Consider the following 26457-nt stretch of genomic DNA (forward strand, 5'->3'; position numbering starts at 1 on the left):
TTTTTTTGCATACAGGTATAACAGAATAGCTTTAGTGTAGTTGTTGTTTTAAACTTGAGTATGAACTTATACAAAATGCAGCAAGATATTTAAAAAACAGTTTTGTTGATTAAAAAACACTATATCGGATTCATATCGGTATCGGCAGATATCCAAATTTATGATATCGGTATCGGTATCGGACATAAAAAAGTGGTATCGTGCCATCTCTAATATCCAGTGACTCTTCCCTCATTATTCATATTGAAAATTATAGCGCTGATGTGGCAACCCACGAACATAAGTCTGTGGTGCGTTTGCAAAGCTTTAACAGCGTATTTCACACAAAGTAACTGTGCATAATTATCCAGTGGCACGCTGAAGATGACAAATGAAGCTGATAAAAACTGCAGTTCCTGAAATGACCACTTGAGGGTGGCTCACAAAGCATTTAAAAGACTGGAATAAAGCCCAACGACACAGAAGAAATAAACATTAACAGCCTTCATAAACAATTGTACAGGGCTACATTGTTTAAAATTGTTATCATTGAGACTTAAAGTTATCAAAGTTCTGAGCACGACTGCTTTGACTGAAAGGCAAGAACAGCAGCAGAGTGGCCAAGTAGTCTCTAGCTATCTGTTAGTGAACTGGACCACTGTTTGTGGCATTGGTGCCTTTTGAAGAACTTCAATGCAATTATTTGATGAATAATTTAACTTTCTGTGCTGCTAACTGTACTTACAACCTGCCCAGCTGGTTGTTGTTTGTGGATTTCCAGCACTTGCTGCATTAGATTGCACTGTGATGGACAAATTCTGCAAAACGCATAAAACTGTGTTATTTCTTTACCTTTTGCATTTTCATTTATTGGCTACTATATATGCCGATATAGATATAACAGCAAATAGCTATTATTTCCCCTGCAGTCAGGCTCTAGTTCAGTTTCCACACTCGACATATGTTCCTCCATTCTCTGCGATATGAATAATCTTTATAGACAATTTGACTTCAAGCTTATTACTTGTAAAAGAAAATCTCAAAAATCTAAAGCTTTAACACGAGTTTCACAACATTTAAAAATAGGAGCCCCATTTTCTCTGTGTGTCTGAAAAAATGCAAAGCTGCACGCAGTAGTAACGCAGACAGAGTAAAGCCCTCCAGCCTGCGTCTGCTGAACAGATTGGAGCAGTTTGGATCACGACTCCCTGCATGACAGTCTGCTTTGTCTCTGCCCAAATTATCGAGCTAACCACTTATTGAAAATGAGGATTTCTTTGTGCTTTGATGCAGAGTGATGATAAACCATTGATGGTGACTATGATAGGGCAATTATCAAAGACCCCAGTGGAAACTAATCAAATGGTATTCTTTTGGGAAGTTAAGAGGAATTCCAGTGTCACTGGCCGTTAGCTAATCTGGAATCATGATTGGAGACGTCACTGACTTTGGACTCAGCAGTGAACGAAGGCTTAAGGTTTTTTACAATGTTATTCCAGAGAATGGAGGGAGTGGATGTGGACCATGTGGCATGGCAAGAACATTAGAACCTGTGACGAATCCAGACGGTCCCCTCTGCCAAATCAAACAGTAGGCCATGGGGCCTGAACCCCTAACAAGAGATTTTCAAAGACCAAGAGTTGAGAGACAGGTAGCTAAGATCTGGATCAGCGTGGAAACTCACACTGGGACAAGCAATATATAAACGAGACATAAAGAGGCAAAGGGAATAAAATGAATTTCCCTTTTCATTTCCTTTTGATTTTAGAAGCTCTAAAGTGGAGGCTAAGCAGACGTAGGGCCAGGACATGGGATTCATCATGGCGTCATCATAGGTTAGGGAAAAATAACTCGGTTGAAATATCAGAAGTCTTGGAGCACATAAAACATAACTCACAAACTGTGACCCCAAACACAAAAAGACAACTACAGAGAGTGCGCTCATTAGTTAACTGCACGAGACTCAACAAAGACTAAAAGTACCATCTATAGCATTAAACAGAAAAAAGGAAAATCTACTGTAACCATAAAAAAATTGGGCTAGTATTGGATACGCAGTAAAATTCATCCGGCCCATAATGTCCATATATATGTCATCAACTCTTCTCGCAAGATTGAAAGTAATTGCACGCAGGGCTCCAAAACCCATGCCACAATATTGATACACTTGAGGCATGTGGGCACACAAAAATGTAGCTGATTTGCTAACGCCTAAAATATGCTCAAGCTATGAGCTCTGCTATTGATCAGTTTAGGAAAGCTAAGAGTTTACTCTTTATCTCAGGAGGATAACGAGAAGCTGAAAAAGATGGAACAAAGAGCATAACAGAGGCCAGAGTATCATGAGATTAGGCAAAAATATTGCAGTTGTCAGTGAAATTAATCATGATATATTTTGTCTTTTTATTCATTTGTAGGGCAGAGCTGTAGGTCTACTACTGTTAGGAATATTACTAAAAAGGATGGAGGTGTTAATAACACAGCATGGACCACACAGAGTGATTCCCAAGGCTGTAAAAGAGACATAATCTTGGTTGCTAGGCCAACCTTAATTTCACATTTCATTGCCCTGGAGAAATTTCACTTTCACCCACTTTTGCCTTTAAAAAGTTGCGGCATGCCTTCACAGCCTAATGTCACTTCATGTCACCCACTGTATAATTTCAGTACATACGTGACCGCATTGCTACAGGAAACATCTCCTGCCTACAGTTGTTGATATTTACTTCCCATTGGTGTCATGGTGACAAACGACACAGTCAAATTCTTTGTGAATTTCTTCTAAACAAAGTTGAGGTTGGATCTTTCTTTTTTTCTTTTTAATAACATGTACAGATTAATATTTTCCTGCCTAGTGCTTCATTAATATTGGAGCAGCACTTTTTCTTGCCATGACATCTAATCCATATGTTCACACTTGGATCCAACCAGCTATGCTGCTGTTAATAAAGAAGCCGGCGATCAAGTGCAGTAACTTGTGTGGATAGAAGTAATGAAGGCCAGGCAATCTGCGGATAGTCTGTACTTCTGCACATGCCCTTTCGAGAGGTTAACTAACTCTGGTGTGTTTTGCAGTAGCAATAAGTGCCCTGTATGTGCGTGTGTGCATTAAAAAGTCAGAGAGTTGGAATGGTATTGGTTTGGAGGGTGTTGCAGACCTATTTCCAGCTCCCTTTTCCAAAGAGTCTCACACACACACACACACACACACACACACACACACACACACACACACACACACACACACACACACACACATACACAAGGGGCCTTGTGCTATGCTTTTTAATGATGCCGTTTGATCTGCTACCCGAGGCCAGGCTACGACTCCCTCATTCCCACGCAAGAGCGGGGTGAGGTGGGACAAGGTGGAACGAAGCCTCCTACCATTTGCTCAAGAGCTCCATACATTATGGCAACTGCCAGAGTTGGTAAACAAACCTGCCTGGACTTAGAGGAGGCGGAGAATGTACATCAACACATACACACGCTGCCTATGTCCCGTATGAAGCTCAAGCCCCAAACACTTCTTAACAAGTCAATTACTCCTGAGGTTTGTCTGACCAAAATATTCTGGGCAGGCAAAGAGAAGTGGTTGCTCCAGAGATCGTGAAATGAACTCCTCAAAGAGACATTGACCTCAATGTTTACAGTGCAGTACACGGGGGGTGGGGGGTGGGGGGTGGGGGCCCTCTGGCACTTGTATGCTGCTCAGTCTTTTTGTCTAGTGCCAGTGCAGATGGATTCATGGTTGCAGACATATGAGAGCCTTTCACAGTACCTCGGTTGTGACCTCAAGAATGATGTGAGCTGTTCTGGCAGTTTGATCCTAGACTATTGCACTGTTTCATGATCTGAGTGACTAGTCCTGTCACTAGGGGTGCTACCTCTGCAGCCAGCAGCAAACGTCACTGGTTACCTTGAGTTGAGCAGCAGTATATTCTGGGAACTGTAAAACAGAGGAATGCAAGTGAAGTCACCCTGCAGCTATTTCCCAGCCTATAAATGTGACAACATTTCTAAGGAAAATGTACTGTCTCCCTTCTTATGTCCATTTTTCCCACTTGTTCCTTAAATTTGTTTATAATTGACCACTTTACCCAATGCACTCGGTCCCTGAGCTTTAATCTTGGAGCACTGTGGGTTAGCTTGAAACCTTACCGACCAGGTGACTCTGGCACAAGGATTAAGAGGTTCCTGATATAAGCCTGAGATGATGAGCAGTGGGAATCCATCCAATGCGGGACTCCGTGTTTGCACAGCCCAAATTCTGTCACATAAAACACTTATTAAAAGCGGCATGTAGTTTCGCAAGAGTCACTGATTGTTCTGCTCTGATCTGTGAGGAAACATGTTGGGGTCATTACTGAAATTCAGATTCCAAATGTCAATGATGAATTCAAGATTTTGGCTCACATGGCTGTCTAGACGGGTCCATAGTGGATCCACTCAGGGATCTTTAACAGTCATGTGTATTTTGAGCACTCCACTTACAACCCAAGGGAATGGAGGATTTGATTTGTGGGATTTACTCACACTATTAAAACCCCTGCCTAAACCTAAAAGCAATGATGTTGCATTTTGATGGAAATCCGTCCAACTTCAGTCAGGACTTTCTACTTTAGAAAAGGGGATTAGCTCAGATCACGTTTGAACACACGCTAACAAATTGCCGGTGGGATGTTTCCATTTTTCTGAGGGTCACTGAGGTTCTAACTTTCAATTTACAGCAAATGCTCTCCTGCTGTGATGTAGTCATCATTTAATGACTGCGCTATAAACTAAACAGTTACATCAGGCCACTGATTTTTGTTTTAAAAAGGCTCTTTATGCCCCTGCTTCTCATAATGATTGTTTTTTCTGGAATTTTTTCTGCATCTGAGATTTTTAGACCTGATATCAGTAAATGCTGCCCAAAGGATTGTAAAAATAAAATAATCCTCATTTGTCTTTTAGCTTCTCTCCCTTTAAGAGGTTTTTGGCTGCTTGGCTGCCTCTTACAAATTAGATGACCATATTAGGATATCCGCTCTCTCTGATGTCAGCAAGACCCATTATTTGGAAAAAACACCTGAAATTGAGCTTCTAGAGGAGTCTTAAGTTGAACTTTTGGCTAATATGAAGTAGTAAATACACTGACCCCATTATTTAACAACCACCCACAACTATAATATTTACCTCAATGACAGAAATAAGGAAAAGCAGTTTAGTATGTTAACTTCTAGTAATGTCTGCAAGAAGGTGAGCAATCTCTAATCTTTATTTCTCCATCATCAATATTTTTACGTGTGCGGCTTCTCCTTCTGAAAAGTCTGATGTTGCAGGAGACATTAGCCTTGCAAATGTTAATATTACTCTATGAAGAGAACCAGACCAGCTCTCCCGACACTGTTGCAGGTTACCTCTGTGAAGCTTTTGGGTCTTACTTGGAACTGAGGCATCGTCTGAGGGAGTAGGAGGCTCCTCCGCCACATGTACGAGAGCATTCACTCCAGGAACCCCAGGCGTCCCAAAGCGTGTCTCTGTCCTCTTCTGATCGGGCCGTACGCGAGCTCTACACACCAGAAGAAGAGACGTTAATATGCAGTGTTTTGGACACTCTGATAACAGGCGTCTGCTGTTATCAGCCTTCATCAGCTCTACAGAAGCTGAGATAAAATAAACTGATCACTGAAGCTCACTGTCATCTTTATATTGGACTCTTTGACCTTATGACTTAGCAAAGATCTCCCATCATTACAGAAAGCAGCTCTTTAGCCAAGTGAGTTGTGGCTTCCTGCAGCCATTCCTTAAATTGAGGAGCTTAAAAAAACCTAAAAACTACAATAAAAGTGCACATGACAGGAAAAGAGAGGCAGTAAGAGGAAGTAATCACGAGTTCTTGACTTCTGGCCCTTTTGCGTATTTAAAATGTCTGAGTCATGCATTAAAGTTTGAAATATTAGTCCTTGCTTAAGGCTCGGGCCACACTCGTGTGCCTCTCTCTGTTAATTGCATTGTGCTGTATTTGGCAGCGGAGACGGGAATATTACTGCGCCACCCAAAATCAATATTATGAGAAGCTAAATTTTACAACTACAAGGACAGTGTGCGTCTCGGATGTAGGGTGACAGCCAAAAAAAATTAAGATCCTCGCTATCTCAGCTCCTGTTTACCTCATAAAGTCTTTGGTATTTTCCAAGTGGACTAACTCGCCGTGCTCGTAGGGAAAGGTTTATTTATAATGCCGCTGCTGTCAGGCAATATGGCAATATCTATTGTTGTGTTTAAGTCAAGATAGTTTTCCTCTGCTTCACTTTTCTCAATGCCCTTTCCAGAGCTGACTGAATGAAGCAATAGAGAGCTGCATTTTCTGAATACCGGGCTCAGATTAGGTGAAAAGGGAAACAGATTGTTTTTGCTATCTAGAACAAGGACTCAGTGAAGGTATTCTACTTAAAACCTGCCAGTGAGACTGAGGTAAAGGAAAAAACTGGTCCTGTACCTGTTTAATGGATGACAACTTGGAAAAGTAAAAAAAAAAAAAAGACTTGGAACTTGGAACCAACACTGGGACAAATCGTCCACCTCCTGTGGCAACAGGAATGTGGCTCAGTAGACCGAAGCGCAAACACAGTCAATAAAGTAACCTGCCAATCTTCCAAGGCGGTTTGGGAGTGTTCAATGGGAGCAGATGAATACAAGAGAAAAATTATCATTTTTTTAAACCACTCAGTCTTCATAATGCTGCTGGACCATGAAAGACTTCTTTTCCTAACATTGCAGAAATGCTGCTATTGTGTGCTCTGGACAGCGTCGCACAATAGGGACTTTTACACCGTGAGGCGGCAGTTTTTGACAGTGATTTAAAATTTCCAGCTCTTGCAGATTAGGCATGAAATGTGAGCCCTAAACAAGCTCATTTACCCAGAAGCCGCTGAACATTAGGGGTGGGGTGTGTTCAGAAAATGAATTTGCACCTACTGGGCAGTTTACAGTGAAGATCCAGGCTTGCGTTTGAAGTAGAATGCTTTAAGATAGAAAGGTTTTTTTAGGGGAAAGCCAGTTCATGCTGACCTCTTTACCCCCTTTTTCCTCCCTCGAACAGCATGGCAGTGCACTTCAAATACAGAGATGAATGGATCGTGCAAAGAAAAACAGTAACAATGCAATAATAGGGCTCCGATTATTTTCCTTGGGTCATGGGAGGAAAAACACCCATGCTGTACAGTCCTGAGAGGGGATGGCGGGTTCACGTTATTAAAAGTGCGTGGGGACTGATATAAATGGCTGTCAGTGCTGATGACGCCTGAGGAACAGCAGAGAGGAATGGCAAAACCTAAACACAGCCAGCGGAACATACAGCCAAACATATCGGCAGCGGCGCTACTTTCTGCACGGGCCAACTATTTCAATGTTTGGATCCCGGTAAATAAACACAGGCTGCGCTCTGGGCAGCCGGTTAGTGCACCACCTTAATTCTCCTTTGAAAAGCAATCAGTGAATTTTGCACTCAATTACGACTGAGGCTGTGTGTTGCAAAGCCAAGAGTGCTCGAGGCGCAGAGAGGCTTGCGAAGAAAGAGGAGTGGAAGTAGATGAAGGATGAAGGGATGGAGATGAAGAGGTTGTTTGGCTCGCTGCGCTGCTATTGTTCTCAATGAAAGCGGAGGAAGACAAGGCTCCGCTAGCTGGACGGCTGTCCTGCTGGGATTTGGAGCCAATAATCAAACGGCTCAGATATCTACTCTTCCTTAACCCTCCATCACTGCACGTCCCACCGCTTCTGCTATGATCTATCGCGCTTCTTATTTCATTTGAGCGTTCATGCACCCATAACTGACTCATAATGCTTCCTAAAACTCTTTGCAAAAGCACCTTTGCAAACACAAACTATTATTTGCTCACTGGTGCTCATACTGTGAAAAAAAAAAACAGAGCAAATACACGAGGGTGACAACCGCAAGGCCTTTGTTTTTCCACAAGGTAAAAAAGCGGAAATGAGCATATGATTAAAGATCACTTAACTCCACGTTATGAGTTATTCTGATGGACGGATTCTATTTAAGTCACCTGTCAGCAGCTGAGACTAAAAACACTTTCCCCGAAGATGGAAAACTCCTGAAAAAGGGGAAAAAGAAACCCGACTCTGGTGCCTTCTTTTGCAGACTGTGTCAATACGACGGCCTTTGCAGTTGGCAAAGACACATGATATTTGCACATCTGCTAAATCCCTTGTCATGTGGCCAGCACTGCGCAGCACAGTACTGTACTCACGGTCATGCTGTGAGGAAGGCACTGTAATGTAACAGTGAGCCTGCAGCTCGCTGACCTCCGCATGCACAAGTCCTTTTTTCATGGCTTAGGTTAAAAAACATAATAATATAATAAGACATTGCTGCAGGACTGCTGTAGCTGACCTGGCAAAGCTACTGTTGAGAAGACTCCAGGATGTGGAGAGTGCACTGCTTACTTCAAAATACACACACATACAAGCATAAACACTCAAATAGATGCTTTTAGAGGACATTAATAACCAAAGACAAAATAAAAACTTTAAAATGCAATTGAGATAACAGGGTAAAAATCACAGTACCAGAAGTAGAAGAGCTGTCATCAACAGCATGCAGGATGAAAAGTCTTGTTCCATGCCTTTTTCAAAGTGTGTGTGTGTGTGTGTGCGCGTGTGTGAGACCCAGTCCCTCCAGATCTGCTCGTGAGTACTTTTGTGTGTGTGTCTGGGTCCGATGCGTGACGGCCTCCTCCGTGGGTCACTCTGCGTGCTGTGTCTGCCTCCCTGCCTGCCGTCTCCTGTCTGACTTGCTCCCGTTCTTTCTCAAGAGTATCTTGGGGAAGCGGAGGGAGGGAGAGGGGGCAGGGAGAGCGTGGGTGAATGTGTGTGCGTGTGTGTCCGTTTTAGAGCGTGCACTGCATGAAAGTTGGAGGAAGTAATCGGAAGGGCGGGGGGGTTGATCCAAGCACCATGAGCCCTCAGGTCTGGCACATTAGCCAATCAATAAATGGGCTTCAGATGACAGTGTTAGTACAAACAAGAAGCTGGGCCAGCAGCAGCTTCACAGCTTTGCATGTTTGTGTGTGTGCGTGTGTGTGTGTGTGTGTGTGGGTCAGACTGTCAGAGAGAAGGAATAATGGCAGACAGACAACTGTAAACCAATTTTCTTCTTTTCCATTTCTTTTCCTAATATCTCAAGTTTCCGTCTCACTCATGCCACTGCTTCCTCTTTCTTTTAAGCTTTGGATGGGTTTTTTCCCTCTCTGTAGTTTTCCCTCACTCTGTTGGAAATGTCAGAAACTCTCGGTCATACTGTGACATCTTTAGAATTAACCTTTTATTTCCAGCCTGCTTGCGCAGAACTGGTGACTTCAATTACACATCTGAGCAAAGCAGAGACACATTTGGCACTGCCATACTTCACCGTTGGCTCCAAATCGCTTTATTTTTCCCAAAGAGTTACATGTGTGAGCCTCTATGTTAAATCAGATGACATAGTGTGGTCACTGAAGCTATCAGGATAGACTTTTCAGCCACCCGCCTACAACCCCCTTTTTTATGAGCTAAAGGTTTACTTCAATGGAGCCTTTTATAACATCTGGCAGTTTAAGCTAGAGAACATTTACACCGTGGAGGTGGGGGACAAGCCAGGTGTCCCCTGGAGGGACAAATCCTGTAGTTATTTAAAGAAAAAAAAAACACCCAGTAAGATGGACAACCCTTTGGCACACGGGGAATATACTTATACACTGAGTGGCTTTCCAGCTTCCTTTTGCGATGGCAGGACGCAAAAAAACAAAAATCTGAAACCCAACATTAAAAATAGCGCAGGCAAAATGACCCGCTGGCATTCCTTGATGTTACTCACAAGGTAGCAAGCTATCATTCAGGCATCCAACCCCGAGGTTCCAAACACAATAAAAACTCTGTGCCCTTCGAATCAAGGCCTCACATCTTCTTCCCAATCAAACACCAAATCAAAAGCCGCATAATTGGTATCAATTAAGGCTGAGAGGAATGTGCTGCACTCCAGAGCAAATAGACAGCCACCCTAATCACAACATCGGAGCAGACGTCTCGACACTTAACGCGGCACACATACACACTTTTTTATATTTCAGCTCTACAAAGCAAACCTGTCTCGAAGTCCAAAGTCACTGACAGAATCGGACTTAGCTTGTTTGATTTGGTAGGTTGAGCATGTTCCATGAATTGGGGAATTATCTTAACGCGCACACACTGGTGTAGTCTGTGGTGCCAGCAGGGAAGGACGTGGACTTTGACATGTTCACAGGCTGATGCGGCCCATGCATTCTCAATCCATAACCCTCTGATATTTACTTTTAGAAGAAATCCTTCTCGCATTTGCCAATGTGTGACTACAGAAAATAAACCGTGGCATCAATGATGTGCCTAGAGCTTAAAACCAAACACCCGAGGAGGAAATTAACAGTTTTGATTGACACGAGCTTGGAGACGGCTCTCTACCACAACATTGCCGAAGGTGTCTCCTGACAATTTAAACAACAATCCATGAAGATGATGAGGTGAGAAAAATGATAGAGCGCATTGTTATTTTACACAAGGGCAGGCTCGGATATTAGGTTGCATAAGAGAAGCATGCAGGAGGTTTTGAGGATTAGGGGAAATGATTGTCCACAGACAAATGCTCCACTGTCTTAAAAGATGATTCTGCTTTAATATGAAAGAATGGGTTAGGATAACATTGGCTGCCCCAAAGTAATTGCTGACATATGGGAACAAGGTTGAATCACAACAACAATCTCACAGAGCCAGAAACAAGAAGACTGACTGTAAACAAGCCAACAGCTAATTTAGATCCCCTTTTATTTTGCAGTTAAAACTTAAAGTGAGCGCATTCCAGAGGTGTGGACTCGAGTCACATGACTTGGACTCGAGTCAGACTCGAGTCATTAATTTTATGACTTTAGACTTGACTTGAAAAAATGTTCTAAGACTTGTGACTTGACTTGGACTTTTACACCAATGACTTGGGACTTGAATTGGACTTGAACCGGTTTACTTGAAAAGACTTGATATTTTACCCCAAATATAAAATTTAACATGCATATTATATAGAGATTGAAAATGTGACGTCATTCACGGGTAGAACCGCAAAGGATTCTGGGAACTCGTGGCAAGCGGTACTAGCGCACGCAGGCTTTCAATTAAAATCAGTTATACAGCGATAAAAAGAAACACAAAAATGTCAAGAAGCCGTTGTATTATTAACTGCAATAGCCGGTCGCATGACAGCCACGGGAAGCCGACGGGTAAAGAGATCGGTTGTTATCGGATTACGTCGTTGAAGAGAAATTGTTCGAGCCATGTTTCCGAAGTAACAAAGACGCGACGGATGGCCTGGATTGCAGCCATTCAAAGATCAAATATAACGTCCCAGAACACTCCAGCTCACAGGTTAGTCTGCTCCAAGCATTTACACGAAGGTCAGTGTTTTTTAGTAGTTAATACGTCATTTTCATAACATAATTAGTGATATAGGTTACAAGCAAGTCTGGTGCTGAACAGAAATTGTGGCGCTATGCTCCTTTATTTATTGTGCATAAATAGTGAATTGTCCTGACACAATATTGCGTTTCGCTTCTGTTATTATGGTACATTGACAAAAACATATACTTTTATTCACAGGGTAAAACAGGTTTTTTGTATCACTAATTGCCCAGTACGATTACAGCATACAGTATTATTGTCACTGCTACATTTCTGTGATGCTACCAGAAATTATTTCCACTACTAATTAATTACCGTTGAGCTCAAAGGTCCTATTAATAAACGGTTAACGAATGTGTATTTATGAAGACGATTTGTGAGACCGGTAAACTTATGATACGTACGATGGTCTTTCGTTCTACACGGTGCATTTCAAGGTCCTGCACCCATCCGTCGGTAAACTGTACCTGGGCTTGTTGCAGTGACCTGAAGTTACTAAACTTCATGAGTGTATGCACTCACTCCAAGAACCGTATAATTATAAATATGCATATAAATATGCTAAGATGAGATAGCTGACTTCATCTAACTAGCAAATGTTGTCCAGGCTACGTTGGTGATACAGTTTTTTTTTAATGTGTATGATATTTTTGTCATGCGATTTTAAAGCCGGTCCTACAACCGCATCCAAGAATAACATGCAGCTTATCTCAGAACTGTCGGTGAAAATTATTCTTGGAGCTAGGTTTAATTGAGCTGCATTTTAAAGAGGTGCAATTTCACAATTTGTGTATATTTTCTAAGTTCACTATTTTGTCATGTGTTGAGAAAAACACAGATTTTAAAATTACATGGTCTAATATTTACATTTAGCATAACTGCAACATTATTTTTTCGTTTGTTTTTTTTTAAAGACTCGAAAGGACTTGAAATTCAAAGTTTCAGACTTGTGACTTGACTCGGACTTTTACACCAGTGACTTGAGACTCGACTCTGACTTGCCTGACATTACTTGAGACTTGACTTGAGACTTGAGGATAAAGACTTGAGACTTACTTGAGACTTGCAAAACAATGACTTGGTCCCACCTCTGGCGCATTCACATGATGGTAAAAGTCCTATTAAAGTTCACCCCAGTTTTCCTGACTGAAGTCATCGATTCAACAAAGTGCTGAAAACATTACTCAAAGATTTTGGTCCATATTGACATGACAGCATCACGCAATGGCTGCAGATTTGTCAGCTGCACATCCATGATGTGAATCTTCAACTCTACCACATCCCAAAGGTGCTCTATTGGAATCAAATGTGGTGACTGTAGAGGCCATTTGAGTACATTGAACTCACTGTCATGTTCACGAAACCAGTTGGAGGTGACACTGTGGTCATAGAGGGATGGAAATGGTTACTAACAATATTCAGGTAGGCTGTAGTGTGTAAATGATGCTCAGTTGGTAATAAGGGTCCCAAAGTGTATCAAGAAAATATCCCTCACATCATTACGCCACCAGCCAGAACCGCCCATAGAAAGCAGGATGGATCAATACTTGATCTTTAGCTGATAGGAGTGGTGGCTGGTGCTGTTTCCTGGTGCTGTAGCCCTTCTGCTTCAAGTTTTCACATCTTCCATGCTTAGAGACGCTCTTCTGCTTGTAACCAGTAGCTATTAGTTACTGTTGCCTTTCTATCACCTCAGGGCAGTTGGGCCATTCTCTTCTGACCTCTGACATCAATGAGGCATCTTTCATCTAGAGAACTGGAACTCACTTCACATTTTCTCTGTAAATCCAAGCGACGGCTGTGTTGGAAAATCCCAGCAGATCAGCAGCTTCTGATACACTCAGACCAGCTTGTCTGACAGCAACAACCAAAAGTCCCTGTTCATTTACCTTCAATCGCTTCTAATCATCTTCCCGACCCTCACTGGTTTTCACCAGTTGGATTCTGTGTTAGTTTTTGTCATCTTCCGTTTTCCTTTTTTAGCTGTTACTTTACACTTACTTGCTGACTCACCAGTTCTCCTTGTGGTCCTGCCATCGCTTTAATGTTTTGCCCTTTGTCGCTTGTGTTTTCCTGTAATTTATGCAAGGTTAATCACCTTTGTACTCAAGCTTATCTTTTTCTCAGTATTCCTGCTTTTTGTGTCTATATTAAAAAAAAAATGCCCATAACACTACTGTTCATGTGATGTTTTCAATCTAATTAAAAATAATCTAAAGCCCTCAATTAAAGATTATATGAAGTTGTTAAGCTTTGAATTACCACAGACACACTGGTTGATATTTCTTTTTCCCCCCAAACGATATCATTAACAAGTGAAAAAAGTAAAGATGAGGGAAATGTAGTTGCCCATCCATCCATCCATCCATCCATCCATCCATTCATCCATCCATCCATCCATCCTCACCTATTATCCTAACATGTTTTTGGAATGTGGGAGGAAGCCAGTAGAGAGACCCTGAGAGAACCTGCACAGGCGCGAGGAGAACAACATTCAGTTGTATGCTAATAAAAAAACCATTTCATGGCCGCTGCTTCCACCCATCCCCGTGTTGTCTTTAGGCAGATAGAATCTCTCATTTGATTGTGACAAATCACCACCATCTGTCATAAAATCACTCGATTCTCTCTCAGTGTGCAGTGTTGGGATTATGAGCAGGGTTTCGCCTGGTTGCACAACACTTGAGAACCCCTAATGATGTCTCTGTGATAAACAGCTGACAATACAGCATGTATTGCTCAGCAAAATGAGCTGTTCATCATTATTAGTATAGAATGATGTTAAAGTTAACTTTGTTGTTGTTTTTACTTTTTAATGTGATGGAAACTGAGCCAACCCCATACATTTGAAAACACCGCTTCTATCATCACTCGCTGTCTGGTGAAACGACTAGAAAAGCTCTCTCATGCTGAATGTGTTTGAGGTCTTGTAAAGGGTCACTATGTTGACTTTCCAAGCAGCAGATGTTTAACTGATACCGCTCCTCTGCTGCAGAAGAAAGAGTCAAATTAAAAGATTACAATATTATGATGCGATGACATTACTTAACAGTCCCAGCGTCCTGAGGAAGAGAGACAAACGAAGCTAAAGTTAACGAGAGACTCACATCGAGGACCCCTCGAAAGCCCGAACCCTCAGCTCCCACGAGAAGACTTTAATGGTTCAGGCGGGATATAAATGGTAGCCTCCCACCACCCTCACAGACGATGTATGTGCACCAGGCATGATTTATACGAAAGCCATTGTTTAAAAAGCTTTCTGAGCCACGGTATAAAATGTTTTACCAGGACAAGGATTTTACGACTTGCAGCTGAAAGTCAACCACACTTCCCCACCCCACCAAAACCAGAGGATTAAAATAAAGATGTAATTCCCTGACAATCATCTAAATCCAATTAAAGCCAGATGGGAGCTGAAATGAAAGTAAGCAGCGTTACAGCTAAAACATGTTACTCCCTAAATATCTCTTTTTTTCCAACATTGTCACCTAAGCTTTAGCTTTCACTGCTTCCACATCCACGCATTCCACATGAGTCAAGCTTTTCCTCTCATCGTTCCTTAATCGTGATTGATTATTATTTAATACTCCATCCAGAGGAGCGGTCAGCTGGATCGTTGAGCCTTGCGAGCGAGCTGGTTTCAGTGTTTGGTGGTAATGTGAAGTTATAGATTTACAGAGCCATAAACACACCTATTGAGATTACTGTATCATGGCTCAGGTGGGAGGATGCATGCAAAGGCACGGGATAAATAATGCGCTCGAGGGAAAGACGAACGCCAGCTCGTCCTCCGATGGGCCAATCTCTTCTGGCTTAGAGTACATCTTCTCGGTGAACTCCCCGCAGCTCTGCAGAGGAAGACATTTGTTCTGTCTCGATTTTGGGGCCACAGCTTTTTGGAGTATGCATGAAAGCAAAAATGATTTGTTTTTCAGAATAGCAGGCACATGAGAGCTCAGGTCTTGTAGAGTTGCATTGCCCCAGAACAACCTGTGAGATTGGATTGCTTACAATAGCTTACCGGGGAATTTATTTGACATTAGCTATTAAATCAGTCCAAAAAACCCCCATATAATCAGCAAGGTTAAGAGGGACAAAACTATGAATAAAATGAATGAAAAAAACAGATATAACGAGAGCATGATGGGAATTCTCTTATTTTTTTATTCTACAAACTCTAGCATTGGACAAATTGAAATACTTGCTTGATTTGCCAGATCAATAAAGAAAGTTTTCATAAAATTCACCAAAAAACAGAATTTTGGGTTAGCTTTATTCTCCAGGGACGAGAAATCAGGCAACTATAAATTAAATGGTCACATGGACATGTCAACAATGACGTATATAAATTAAATTCAATTAAATTCATTTCAATGCCATTTAAATAGCATATAAAAGTCAGCTTAAGCCGTTTATGTTGTGAGGTAAAGACTACATGAAAACAGAGAAAAGCCCAACAATCAGGCGACCCTTTGTAAGCAAACACATGGCGACAGTGGGAAGGAAAAACTCCCTTTTAACAGGAAGAAACCTCCGGCAGAACCAGGCTCAGGGAGGGGCGGGGCCATCTGCCGTGACCAGTTTGGTGTAAAGAGAGGAAGACAAGACAAAAGCGCGTCAGTTTAATACTTAAATCAATCAAGAATTGGATCATAAAAAAAAGTATGTCTTGATATAAGGGTACAATAAGCAAAGACGCACTTTCTTTGCTCTAAAACCAACCACCACTGTGCTCAGCTCACAATATTTTCTAACAATTTACTGTGCTGTTTATGGTGACATATTGAATAAGCCACATTCTGATCCCACCTGAGAAAGCCTCTAAAAACTCCACATGCAGGCCACAGCGCTGAGAGAACTCGAGCACGTAATTAAGAATCAGCAGTGACATTTACTACTTCCTGAAGCTGTGTTCATGTGCTCTCACCATCAAGCTTTTCCCATTAGCACGCATATGTTTTAGCAGCTTTCTGGTGAATGCAAAGGCTAAGTTCATCAGGGTCCCACTACACAAAGCCCACCACCTCACACACACTCCACATCCCTCTTTCACCCACCCACGGCCACTGTGGTGTTTTAAAGAGGGTACGAAAGGAAGGGATGGGCATAAATTAGCCGCGTAAAGCCGCTGGAGTGAGTTACACCAGGCTGGGGCTAGAGTGAAACGGGGAGCGTGGGACCTGCATCCCGATCTGGGCCGACGCTAAGCACCGCAGCTTATTTATGGGATAGCCGGCATCAAGTTGATCCCCCGTGTTTCAAAATGGAGACCATATTGCCGTATCATCTGGATAATATAGCTGCTGCTCAGAACAGTTTACACATGTTTTCTGAAAATATACTTCCTTTTGTTGAAATCAATCTAAAAAAAAACCCGTCAATTTAGGGTGTGTGTCCACTGACAGCTGTTTTTGCTCTGGCAGTGTCTACTTTCTATACAAATACAATGTTCAGTGTTAACAGTGCTCACTGAGCATTGCAAAAACACCCTTAGTGCACAGATTTTTTCCTGCTATGCTCACAGTGCTCTCACTTGAAAACAGTTCAGTTGGAACGGCAATGCGTTTCTCTGTGTCACGGCTCTCTCACCACCCAATCAATATCTAAAGGTGATAGGACTAATGACGTGAGTAACGACGGTGGAAAAGTTGTTCCTGCCCGTCACTAACAAGTCAGTTATTTATGATCTAAGAGGTTGCTGTCTGTAATAAAGCAACAACAAAAGCTGGAGAGAAGTGCTTGGACTAAGTTCTTTGCAACTACAGTTAGTTGTAATAAGAAGACACCAAAGATTCAACATGTGAACTTTTTGAATCAACATCTTAATGCTGTGATTTTACATCCTGATGTTTTCACAGTTCTTAAACACCAACATTGGTTTTGACCATAGCAAGTAGCCAACAATGCCTCCGTGCACCACCTTTCTCACAACTACAAACAGATAAACTTAGCATCTCCTAGAATGGGAGGCAGAGCCTTAAACTATCAGATCCATTTTTTCCGGAAACAGCTCCCAGTTTAGATCCAGGAGACAGACATCCTCTTTCCTTTTAAGTTTAGACTTAAAACTTTCCTTTTTGATAAAGCATATAGTTAAGGCTGGATCAGGTCACCCTAAATCAGGGGTCTCGAACTCCAGGCCTCGAGGGCCGGTGTCCTGCAGGTTTTAGATGTGTCCTTGATCCAACACAGCAGATTTAAATGGCTAAGTTACCTCCTCAACATGTCTTGAAGTTCTCCAGAGGCCTGGTAATGACCTAATCATTTGATTCAGGTGTGTTGACAGCTGGAATGAGGTTGTGACCGCACAGCAATGCAATCTCTATTCTATTCTAGCACAGACAAGATGACAGGCATCCATGTTTTTTAAATATAAGAAAAGCATATTTTTCATATATCACCCCAGAAATCACCTACCCTTCCAATTTATGCAAAAAAAAAACCCTATGAAGTGTACAGTTTTGGTGTTACGGTCAGTTCGATTAGCAGGAGAAAAGCTGGTGGAGCTGCTGTGAGCTCATTTGTTCTATTAAATATTAATATACAAGCAATTTTTAAAACAAACTAACCTTAGAAAGACAGAGCTGACCCTTATTATCCATCAGAGTCAGTAACACAAGTTTTTTTATATACCACTGCGAGACATTTGAAAGAATGTCCAGAGTGGATTCAAAAGTAAGAACCGGTTTTCTTGTATTGCTTAAAAGGCTGTCTGGGAAAACTTACATTATAATAAAAATATATTGCAGCTGTTTGCAGGAGTCATTTCAAGTAATAAAAACTGTGAAATCCAAGTTTTTTGGCTGTAATAGCCTCCTTGTGGAATGCAAAACTGTAAATATGACATGCATGATCATGTCAGGGTCCATATCAGTTTCTAAAAGCACACATCAAACAGTAAACCTATACGACCCTACTCCTACCCCACGAATAGCTAATCTCAGTAGAAAAGGACACAGAACAAACACTGACTAATTACTGACACCATGAGAGTCAATAGAGAGCAATCCACCGAAGCGCAGACATGGAACAGGCTTCCTAGTTAAAACTGCAAAACGAGACAAAACAGTTGAACAACCGTTTTCTGAGCACTGACAGCAAGGAGCAACCCCAGATAAAAAGACCCCTGGTTTGTCTCAGCAACTTATTATTCATGAAGTGTGAGTGTGGAGTTTTTAAACTCAAAGCAAGCTGAAGCTTTTCAAATCACAAAGTATGTCTCTGATGTGCTATATACTCTTCGCACAGCTCAGGTTTCAGTTTTTAACCCTAAAATTAAGTCACAGCAGTAACATATGTTTTCCATTTTCTGAGATGTATTGCATGTTGTCTTTGGCTCTAGGACGATCAGAGAAAGTGATAGTAATACGATAAAGGTGGTCAAAGGAGGCTTAAACCTTTGGAGCATCCTCTGAAATCTGACGTTTTTCGCTCCGTTAAATAATGATGCAATTACACGGAAAGCGAAGGGGCATGCGCTCTTCAGTTCCTTGTTCTGACCTGTGTCTGACCTATAAATATGGAAACGATTAAAGTAGGAAAAAAATGGACGACACCTCGAGCACACTGTGTTGCACAACTGGAGTTGGAGATTCACTGAATATTTTATATTCACACAATTAGGTTTTCATCAAAACAGTTCTCAAGCAATTGGTCACTCTCTGATGAAGGCTGTTGGCATCGGTTTTTGTTTAAATGTGTCCTAGCCAGTTTCAAATCTGAGAAAAGCTATTCAACCGCACTTTCCTTTCTACTGTGTGTGAAGCTGTGAAGGTTTTCATATCGCTGCCTGTATGACGGAGTTATGGGAAGGTGATAACACGGAATTTATGTTGCTCTGAAGGCTGATAGTGCAATCTTCACATTTTTATCTTAAATATGGGCTCAGATAAGATGACTTCAAGTTTGTTTGATGATGCTTAGAAGTGAGTTCAGAGCCTGTGGATTTTTATAGCTGCAAAGCTATGAAGAAATCAACCGAATGCTAAAAACACACCAAGAAAAAAGATTTCTAGTTAAATCTCAGTGAGGATACAGGTACATAAAGTAATCACTAAAAGCCTTCTTTACTGTATTTGCGTGTTTTATATATTAATTTTGTTTTCTTTGTTCTGTAAACCTACTTTAAGGAGTTTGTAGTGCAGCAAAAACAAATGCAAATTGCAGGATAGTATATAGATTTTTTTCCAGTTTAAATTCAAATTCTATTTTATCTATATAGCAACAAATCACAGCAACAGTTGCTTCAATGCAGTTACTATTGTAAGGTAAAAAATGTATGACAACAGAGAGAAACCCCAACAATCAAAAGAATAGTTTCTAGGTAATTGTGGACTAATAAGTCAAGGTGACCTTGAAAAGCTCACGTCTGACCTTGAGGTCAAGGTCACCAGGGTTTTTACTTATTAAAGGTTTTTAATAGATGCACCTATAGCTCATTGTCTATAACTTCTTCTTCCAACTGAAAACCTGGTTTTAATAAACAGTCTGAGAACAAAAAATGAACAAATAAAATAAAGCACATTTTCAATATTTCTTTTTAGTGGTTGTTTAAGTATATTAGCTTTATCTGTAGTTACTGTATCACAGACATACATTTTTACATGTCCAAAAAACACCTGAGATATAACTTCCATGAGAATTCCTTATTTTTAAACACTTGTGCTCATTTTACAAGCTCAGAATCATATTATCCACATAGACAGTGTGACATCTCTTATGTAATATACTCCTCTCTCTAGAACTTGTCATGGTGCCGGGAGTGCTGACAGCTCTTTCAAGCAGTCAAACTTTAAAACATCAACTGGGCTTTGTCTTGTAGCGCCCACATTCACAAAGAGGAAACTATCCATCAGCCTGCCACAGATCTGCTTTCAAGCGTTCCTCACCCATATGCCTGTGCAATTGCCCGAGAAACACAGAGGACGCAACAGTAACGCAAAAAAAGGCATTGTGGCTGTTTCTCTCTGATATTGCTCAGTTAGATTTTTGAAGTGAGATGAATATATCCAAAACGGAGTCTTTCATTAAGCTGACTTCAGCCTGTTAAAATATGAACAGGAAAGACAAAGTTAAAGACATCCTACTAAAGAAAAAGGAACCATGAGTCAACCAAGATTTGAACACTTCCATCCCATTTTTATTTTTTCTCTTGTAGCCTCACTGCTTTACAGACTCTCACTCCATCTAGTCTTCTCTTTCCATCCCTCTTACATAAAGTACACTGCACTGCATTTCAGCTCAGCCTGTCTACCCACAGTGACAGTACTCGTATCATTTTACTGGTGGCGTGCCTTATACAGGCCAGTGTTATCAATCTACTACTTAAAGGCAAGCCACTTTTATTAGTATCACATGAAGAAGCTGTCTTCCCAAAGAGACTAACAGTATAGCTGCCTCAGCCTTTAAAACAGATCATACCTCTTAAGCATTATGTTATCTAGTAGCAAACTTTCTACCCCTAGCCAAAAGACAAGTAGCTTTAGTGTTACATTTTCTCTTTTGTTTAGGTAGATTAGCTGTTAATGAGCGTCTTTTAAAATGAATTTTTACAAAGAAATTACAGAAAATGTACAATCCAACTGCTAAATTTACATTATGTGCAGCTGTACACTGCAATAATTATGTGTTGTTGTTGCAAAATCCCATGGCACATCTGGACTTGTCTCAAGGCACATCAGTGCAAATCATGGAACTAGAGAGTTTCTTACCAAGTCGGCTAAAACAACTATTAAATACTACTAACTATCTACTACTGTTTCATGTGCTACACTATATGCACCCTATACTTGTATTATGTAAATTCTGATAGGCTGGTGTTGTCACCACAAGTTATGATCTTTCCAGATTACATTTACAATTTTACAATACACTAGTTTTTGCATTTCATGGATATTTCCAACTCACTGCCTCTCCTACATGTAACTGTACACCTTTCAAAGTGAAGACTACAATTTAACCTGCACAAACACTAAACAGCAGCAGCTAACTAGAGGTGGTGGCCAGATGAGTCCAAACGTTGGTAGTATCCATACCAACACAGTTAGTGGTATCGGACTGACACTAGTGTAATAGCATCAATAATGTGTTTCTACACTGTAAAAACTAGTATATTTGTCTAATTTCTAGTCAAAAATATCTCATCACACTTAAAATAAGATGCCATAACCTACAGCTTATTTCAAACGAGTGTACTAAGTAAAAAAATCTGCCGATGGAACAAGTGAAAATTCTCCAGATCCAAGATGCAGTGTCTTAAAACGAGTTCATATATCGCACTGAAATGTTACTCTGTAGCTGATTCAATAAGCCAACATACTGAATGTATGTTGGCTTATTGAATTGTGTTAAATGAATTACTCTTCTGGAAATGAAAAAAATCGTTGATTTAACACTTTCTGACATTTCTGAACCTTCTATGTTAACTGTCACATCTATTTTATTTATAGCCTAAAGCACATTGAAATAACAGACAGTGATCGAAAGGGTCTTACAGACAGGCACATAAACATTCCAGGTCTCAAAAAAACCTCTAAATACATAAGAGGCCGAAAGGTGGATTTTGTTGTGTTAATGAATTATTGTGAAAATTAAAAGTGATTTAGTGGCCAGTAAAACGCATTCAAAGTTTGGCACTGGTTTAGCTCAGTGGGTTAGCAGGCGACCGTGTGCTGTATAGCATACAAGAGAGTAGGTAGGCCTGGGTTTGAGTCTGACCTGTGGCTCTTCCTCGCTCTCTCCCTGCTTTCCTGTCTATCTACATTACCTCTATATCTCATAAGTTATGGCACACCCTACATAAGCTGCCTTTTATTTACTTGATATCAGATCAATACAAAACTTTATCTAATATCGTACAGCACTAGCATTGAGACCATTAAAAGTGTTAACAATGTATTCTCCTACTGCCTTAAAACTGCACAGCAATGCAAGTTCAACTTTTTGACCATTTTAAGTCCACTATTAAAGTACTCAAAATGGTCAAAAAGGTTGGAAGTCCATTCGATGATTCGAGACACAGCTTGTATCTGCCACCCTCCAGTAGTAAAAATGTTAAATCAAATAAACCAATCAACTACAGTGCAATTAGATTACATGACGATCATACACAGTATATAAAAAAGAGGTGAAAATGTTTTCCAGGTCTTGAAAACTGGGAGTAATGATTGCACAAGGAAACGTCAAATTATCTCTGATATGGAGTTACATGTTTAATAATAGGTTGCTGCTAGCCTTGGAAGCCTGCATCTCTGTATTTGAGGGTATTGCGGGTAACGTGCTTGTGTATGCAAGAGTGAGAGTGAAGGAGAATAAGGGGAAAAAATGTGAAAGAGATGAGAAAATGAGCGTCTACATGTATGTGTGCGCGCCGTTAGTGTTTGCTTTGCAAGCAATAATTCATTTCATGCAACGCAATTTGACAAAAGACAGTTTATGTGGCAAAACATCCACCTTAGGCTATGTTTCTTTATATTACTGGATATTAAATCAAGTTTCTCTCGCACAGCTTACACAACAAAGCCAGAAACCGCACACTAATGAGAAGAAACTTTGTGTATTTTCCTTTAAGGTTAGCGTCAAGTCGAAGCTTGCCCAAGAGATGGGGAGTAAACATTTGGGTGCATGATGGAAGAGTTATCGCAGAAAAATAGCTGCAATAAATCAGTTCACCCATATGCCATCCTGCTATCCCATAAAAACCCTTATACCATGTTTTTAAGAAGCCTTTAGGCTCACAGCTGTCTAAGTATGCTACTGTAGTGAACTCCTAACTACTGAAGTTGGTTATAGGTAGCACCTCTGGCAGTAACAGTGAACAGCACCAGAGGAGAGATGAAAGATTTTCCTTTGCTTTACCTTTACTGCAGCCTGCATACTAGATCATCTTTGGGCTATGCATGAATTACAGCATGGTTTCTGATATAATTGCATGAAATTCTTATTCTAAGTAGTGCAGTCTATGGATGTGTGTTAACACAGTGCCATGAAGTAATGAGCAGTAATTGTTTCTGCCCATCAATGTGGGAAGGGCCATGAGGCTATTTTAAAAAATTAGACAGTGAGAGAGATTACTGACAACTTGAAAACATTCAAGACCATTGTGAACATTCCCGATAGTGGAATTTCCAGGAAATTTCCTCCAAGATCAGACGATGCAATGCTTAGAGAAACTGCAAAAAGATTATACCAAAGTACTGCGAGGCCATCTGTCTGACAGCTAAAGCTTGGCTCCAACAGGGAAATGATCACAATCACAGCAGCAAGTCTACAACAGAATGACTGAAAAAAACAAACAAATTAAGGTGTTGCAATGGCCCAGTCAAAGTCCAGACCTCAGCCTGGGTGAAATACTGCGCTGGGATCTCGAGAGAGCTGTGCATAAATGAATGACCACAAGCCTCAATGTTGCAAAGATGAGTGGGCCAAGATTCCCCTGCAACTGTGACAGAAAACAATTATTACTAAAGGTGGTTCTATAAGCTATTTTTCACACATTTGATTTTACATTTTGGAGTTTTTGTTAAAAACTCAAACAAAATGTTGCTGTTTATCTGAGATTCAAACTTTTTTTTAACAATGTCCTGATACATAAATCCTTAGAATTGAAAGAGGACGTACATCTTCTTTGTTGCATGAGTTTGCATGTTCTCCCCGTGTTTGCATGGGTTCCCTCCGGGTACTCGTCTTCCTCTCACCATGCAAAGACATGCAGTTTGTGAGGGTAGGTTAATTGATTAATCTAAATTGCCCATAGGTGTGAGTGCGAATGATTATCTGTCTCTGTGTATTAGCCCTGCAACAGACTGGCGATCTTTCTAGGGTGTAACCTGCCTCTCGCCCTATGACACCTGGGATAGGTTCCAGCGCCCCCGCGACCCTGAAAAGGATGAGCGGAAGCGAATGGATGGACCTGCTCACAAAAACAGTTGTTTTTACCTTCCAGTCTTTTTCTACCACTAAGATAACTGTCCTATAATTAAAAACCTAATAAGTATTTGTAATAAGTTTATAATTCATGATAAGGACAAAAACAGTGGTGAAAGAATAACAATCCTTTAACACGCAGGGACATTTTATTTGTATATCCAAAGTATAGAATTTCTAGAGTGGCATTTAAGTCAGACATACAGAGAAAACTCTGCTCTGATGTTATTTTCTACTTTTATTTCACAGCCAACTTTATCGCTGTACTGACTTTTCAGCCTCTGACGTGATCGATGTTGTAGCCGTCATAGCTCAAGAGCAGCATCTTGTGTCTCAGAGACAAAACTGCAAGTTTTTAAGCTCATCATCAAAACTCCTCGACAGGTTTTAAAAGAAACTTTGTGCAATGTGAAAGAACAAAATAATAAAAGACTACATCCATTAATAGAAAACATCTAGAGAACAGCACACAGTCCGTTGAGCTCCGAATATCACTTTTAATTAGCAGCTCCCTCCCACACGTGTGCACATACATACAAAGAGTCCACGGGTGATCCATGACGCACACTGATGAGACATGTCTGCATGTCTGGGGTGGTCTGAGCCCTCTCAACTGTGGCAGAGGTTTACATAAACCCCCAGCTTCTGGCAACAGACACAAAATGAGAGGGTGTTAAAGTAAATCTTCCCTCCCTCCCATAGAGCAAACACGCTCGTACATCACACGCGTATTTACACGTTTTAAATCATTAGCAGCAACTGTAAACATTACAAACACTTTTCCCACACTTTGCTGCCGTCATCAGATTCTTGCAGACAGGACACACAAAAACGATCCGAGAGCCAGTTAGTGGGGCCCGAGTTTGCGTGCCAGACGGGAGCTGCAGCCTCTGCTCATCTGGTGTGGCTCGGTCTGCTTGGTGTCTTTTGCCACGTGCTGACGTGCCGCCGTGCAATTGAGGGCGAAACAGCGCCAGCGCCTTAAAACCTCGCCCTCGTCCCCCTCCGCTTCCCATCCCTCCATCATCTATAGCATCGCACCGACGGAGCGGAGGAGAAGCTCATCCACTGCGCTTCAACCCTATCATTATCCCAGTGAGGTCATTCAGAAAAGCTGCTTGTGAGAAATACGCTCGTTTGCTTGTGGTTCGACCTGTAAAACCGAAGGCGCCACAAATCATAACCGAACAGCACAGAGCACGTTTTTAACATGGAGGAAATAAAAGTGCTGAATGCTGCAGGGGTCGAGAGGAAAGAGGATGCTTCCCCTTGTTCTTTAATTCTGGTTCAAGATTTTCTTTTCACTCCTGGGTGAGCGGAGATGAGCTCTTGCTTGCGTTCCGTGCAATATTAATGATTTCATCAGTGATCAAATGACTGATGGCTTTATATTGTTCTGCAGATTTTCACATTTGGCTCTGCAGCAACAAGAAGATTAATCTCATAAATCACAGACTGACTTTTCCTTTCCCCCTCAGACACACGTGTAACAAGACAATGCAGACGTTTCATTGGGGGACAATGTAACACCAAACCAAACGGTTGTCTTTAGTCAACTAGCACCCTGGCTCTCAGCCTGAGGCCTCCAGGCAATGTTTTCATCACAAGACCTTCATCGTTCACTGTGGGGTCATAAATCTGGAAGCTTCAATACTCCACTGGGTCACCTTTCACTAAGATTTGGTTCGGGATTTAGAAAGGAAGAAAAAAGGGGGGTGAAAGGAATCCAGGAAATCTTCATGTCTGTTGTGGGAAGGCTACAATTTGCCTCGAGCACCAGATGCTGCTCAGTACAAGAGGTACATTATCATTGTCACTTTCATTGTCCACAGTCTCGTTGTACATGTACAGTACAATGACAATAAAGGGCTGTTCTATTATATTCTAGATATGGGTATTTTTATATATGTGTGTGTGTCTGTGTTGTTTTATTTGTACTTCCAAAGGCATCTCAAATTCCTGTCATTTCTATAATGTCTGGTGAAAAAGAGCTTTAGCCAATGCCCGAAATTTTACTGGTTCTTTAAGGTGATCAGGATACAACAACAACACATACACACTGAAAATTGTGTTCTTTTAAAAATTTATCTA

The 26457-nt window shown here is 41.1% G+C and overlaps 1 protein-coding gene across 2 annotated transcripts in view; it reads right to left on the bottom strand.

The window, feature by feature from the left end:
* The window catches only part of LOC146580399 (ADAMTS-like protein 1), a 106025-nt gene that overhangs the window by 29778 nt on the left and 49790 nt on the right, over positions 1-26457 (bottom strand). Inside the window, exons 1-2 of one of the 2 annotated variants that reach the window (XM_085267144.1) lie at positions 8554-8682; positions 5406-5533 (exon numbers count right to left, since the gene is read on the bottom strand). In XM_085267144.1, the coding sequence (XP_085123270.1) occupies positions 5406-5533; positions 8554-8607 (182 nt within the window). In that variant the 5' untranslated portion in view covers positions 8608-8682. Of the gene's footprint in view, positions 1-5405; positions 5534-8553; positions 8683-26457 lie in introns of those variants that run through there. The other variant, XM_085267143.1, reaches the window with a different exon arrangement.

This window comes from Mchenga conophoros, linkage group LG3, assembly GCF_057382185.1.
Source record: "Mchenga conophoros isolate Kocher_MC1m ecotype Shallow Benthic linkage group LG3, M_conophoros_male_GT1.1, whole genome shotgun sequence".
In the NCBI taxonomy this organism is placed as follows: Eukaryota; Metazoa; Chordata; class Actinopteri; order Cichliformes; family Cichlidae; genus Mchenga; species Mchenga conophoros.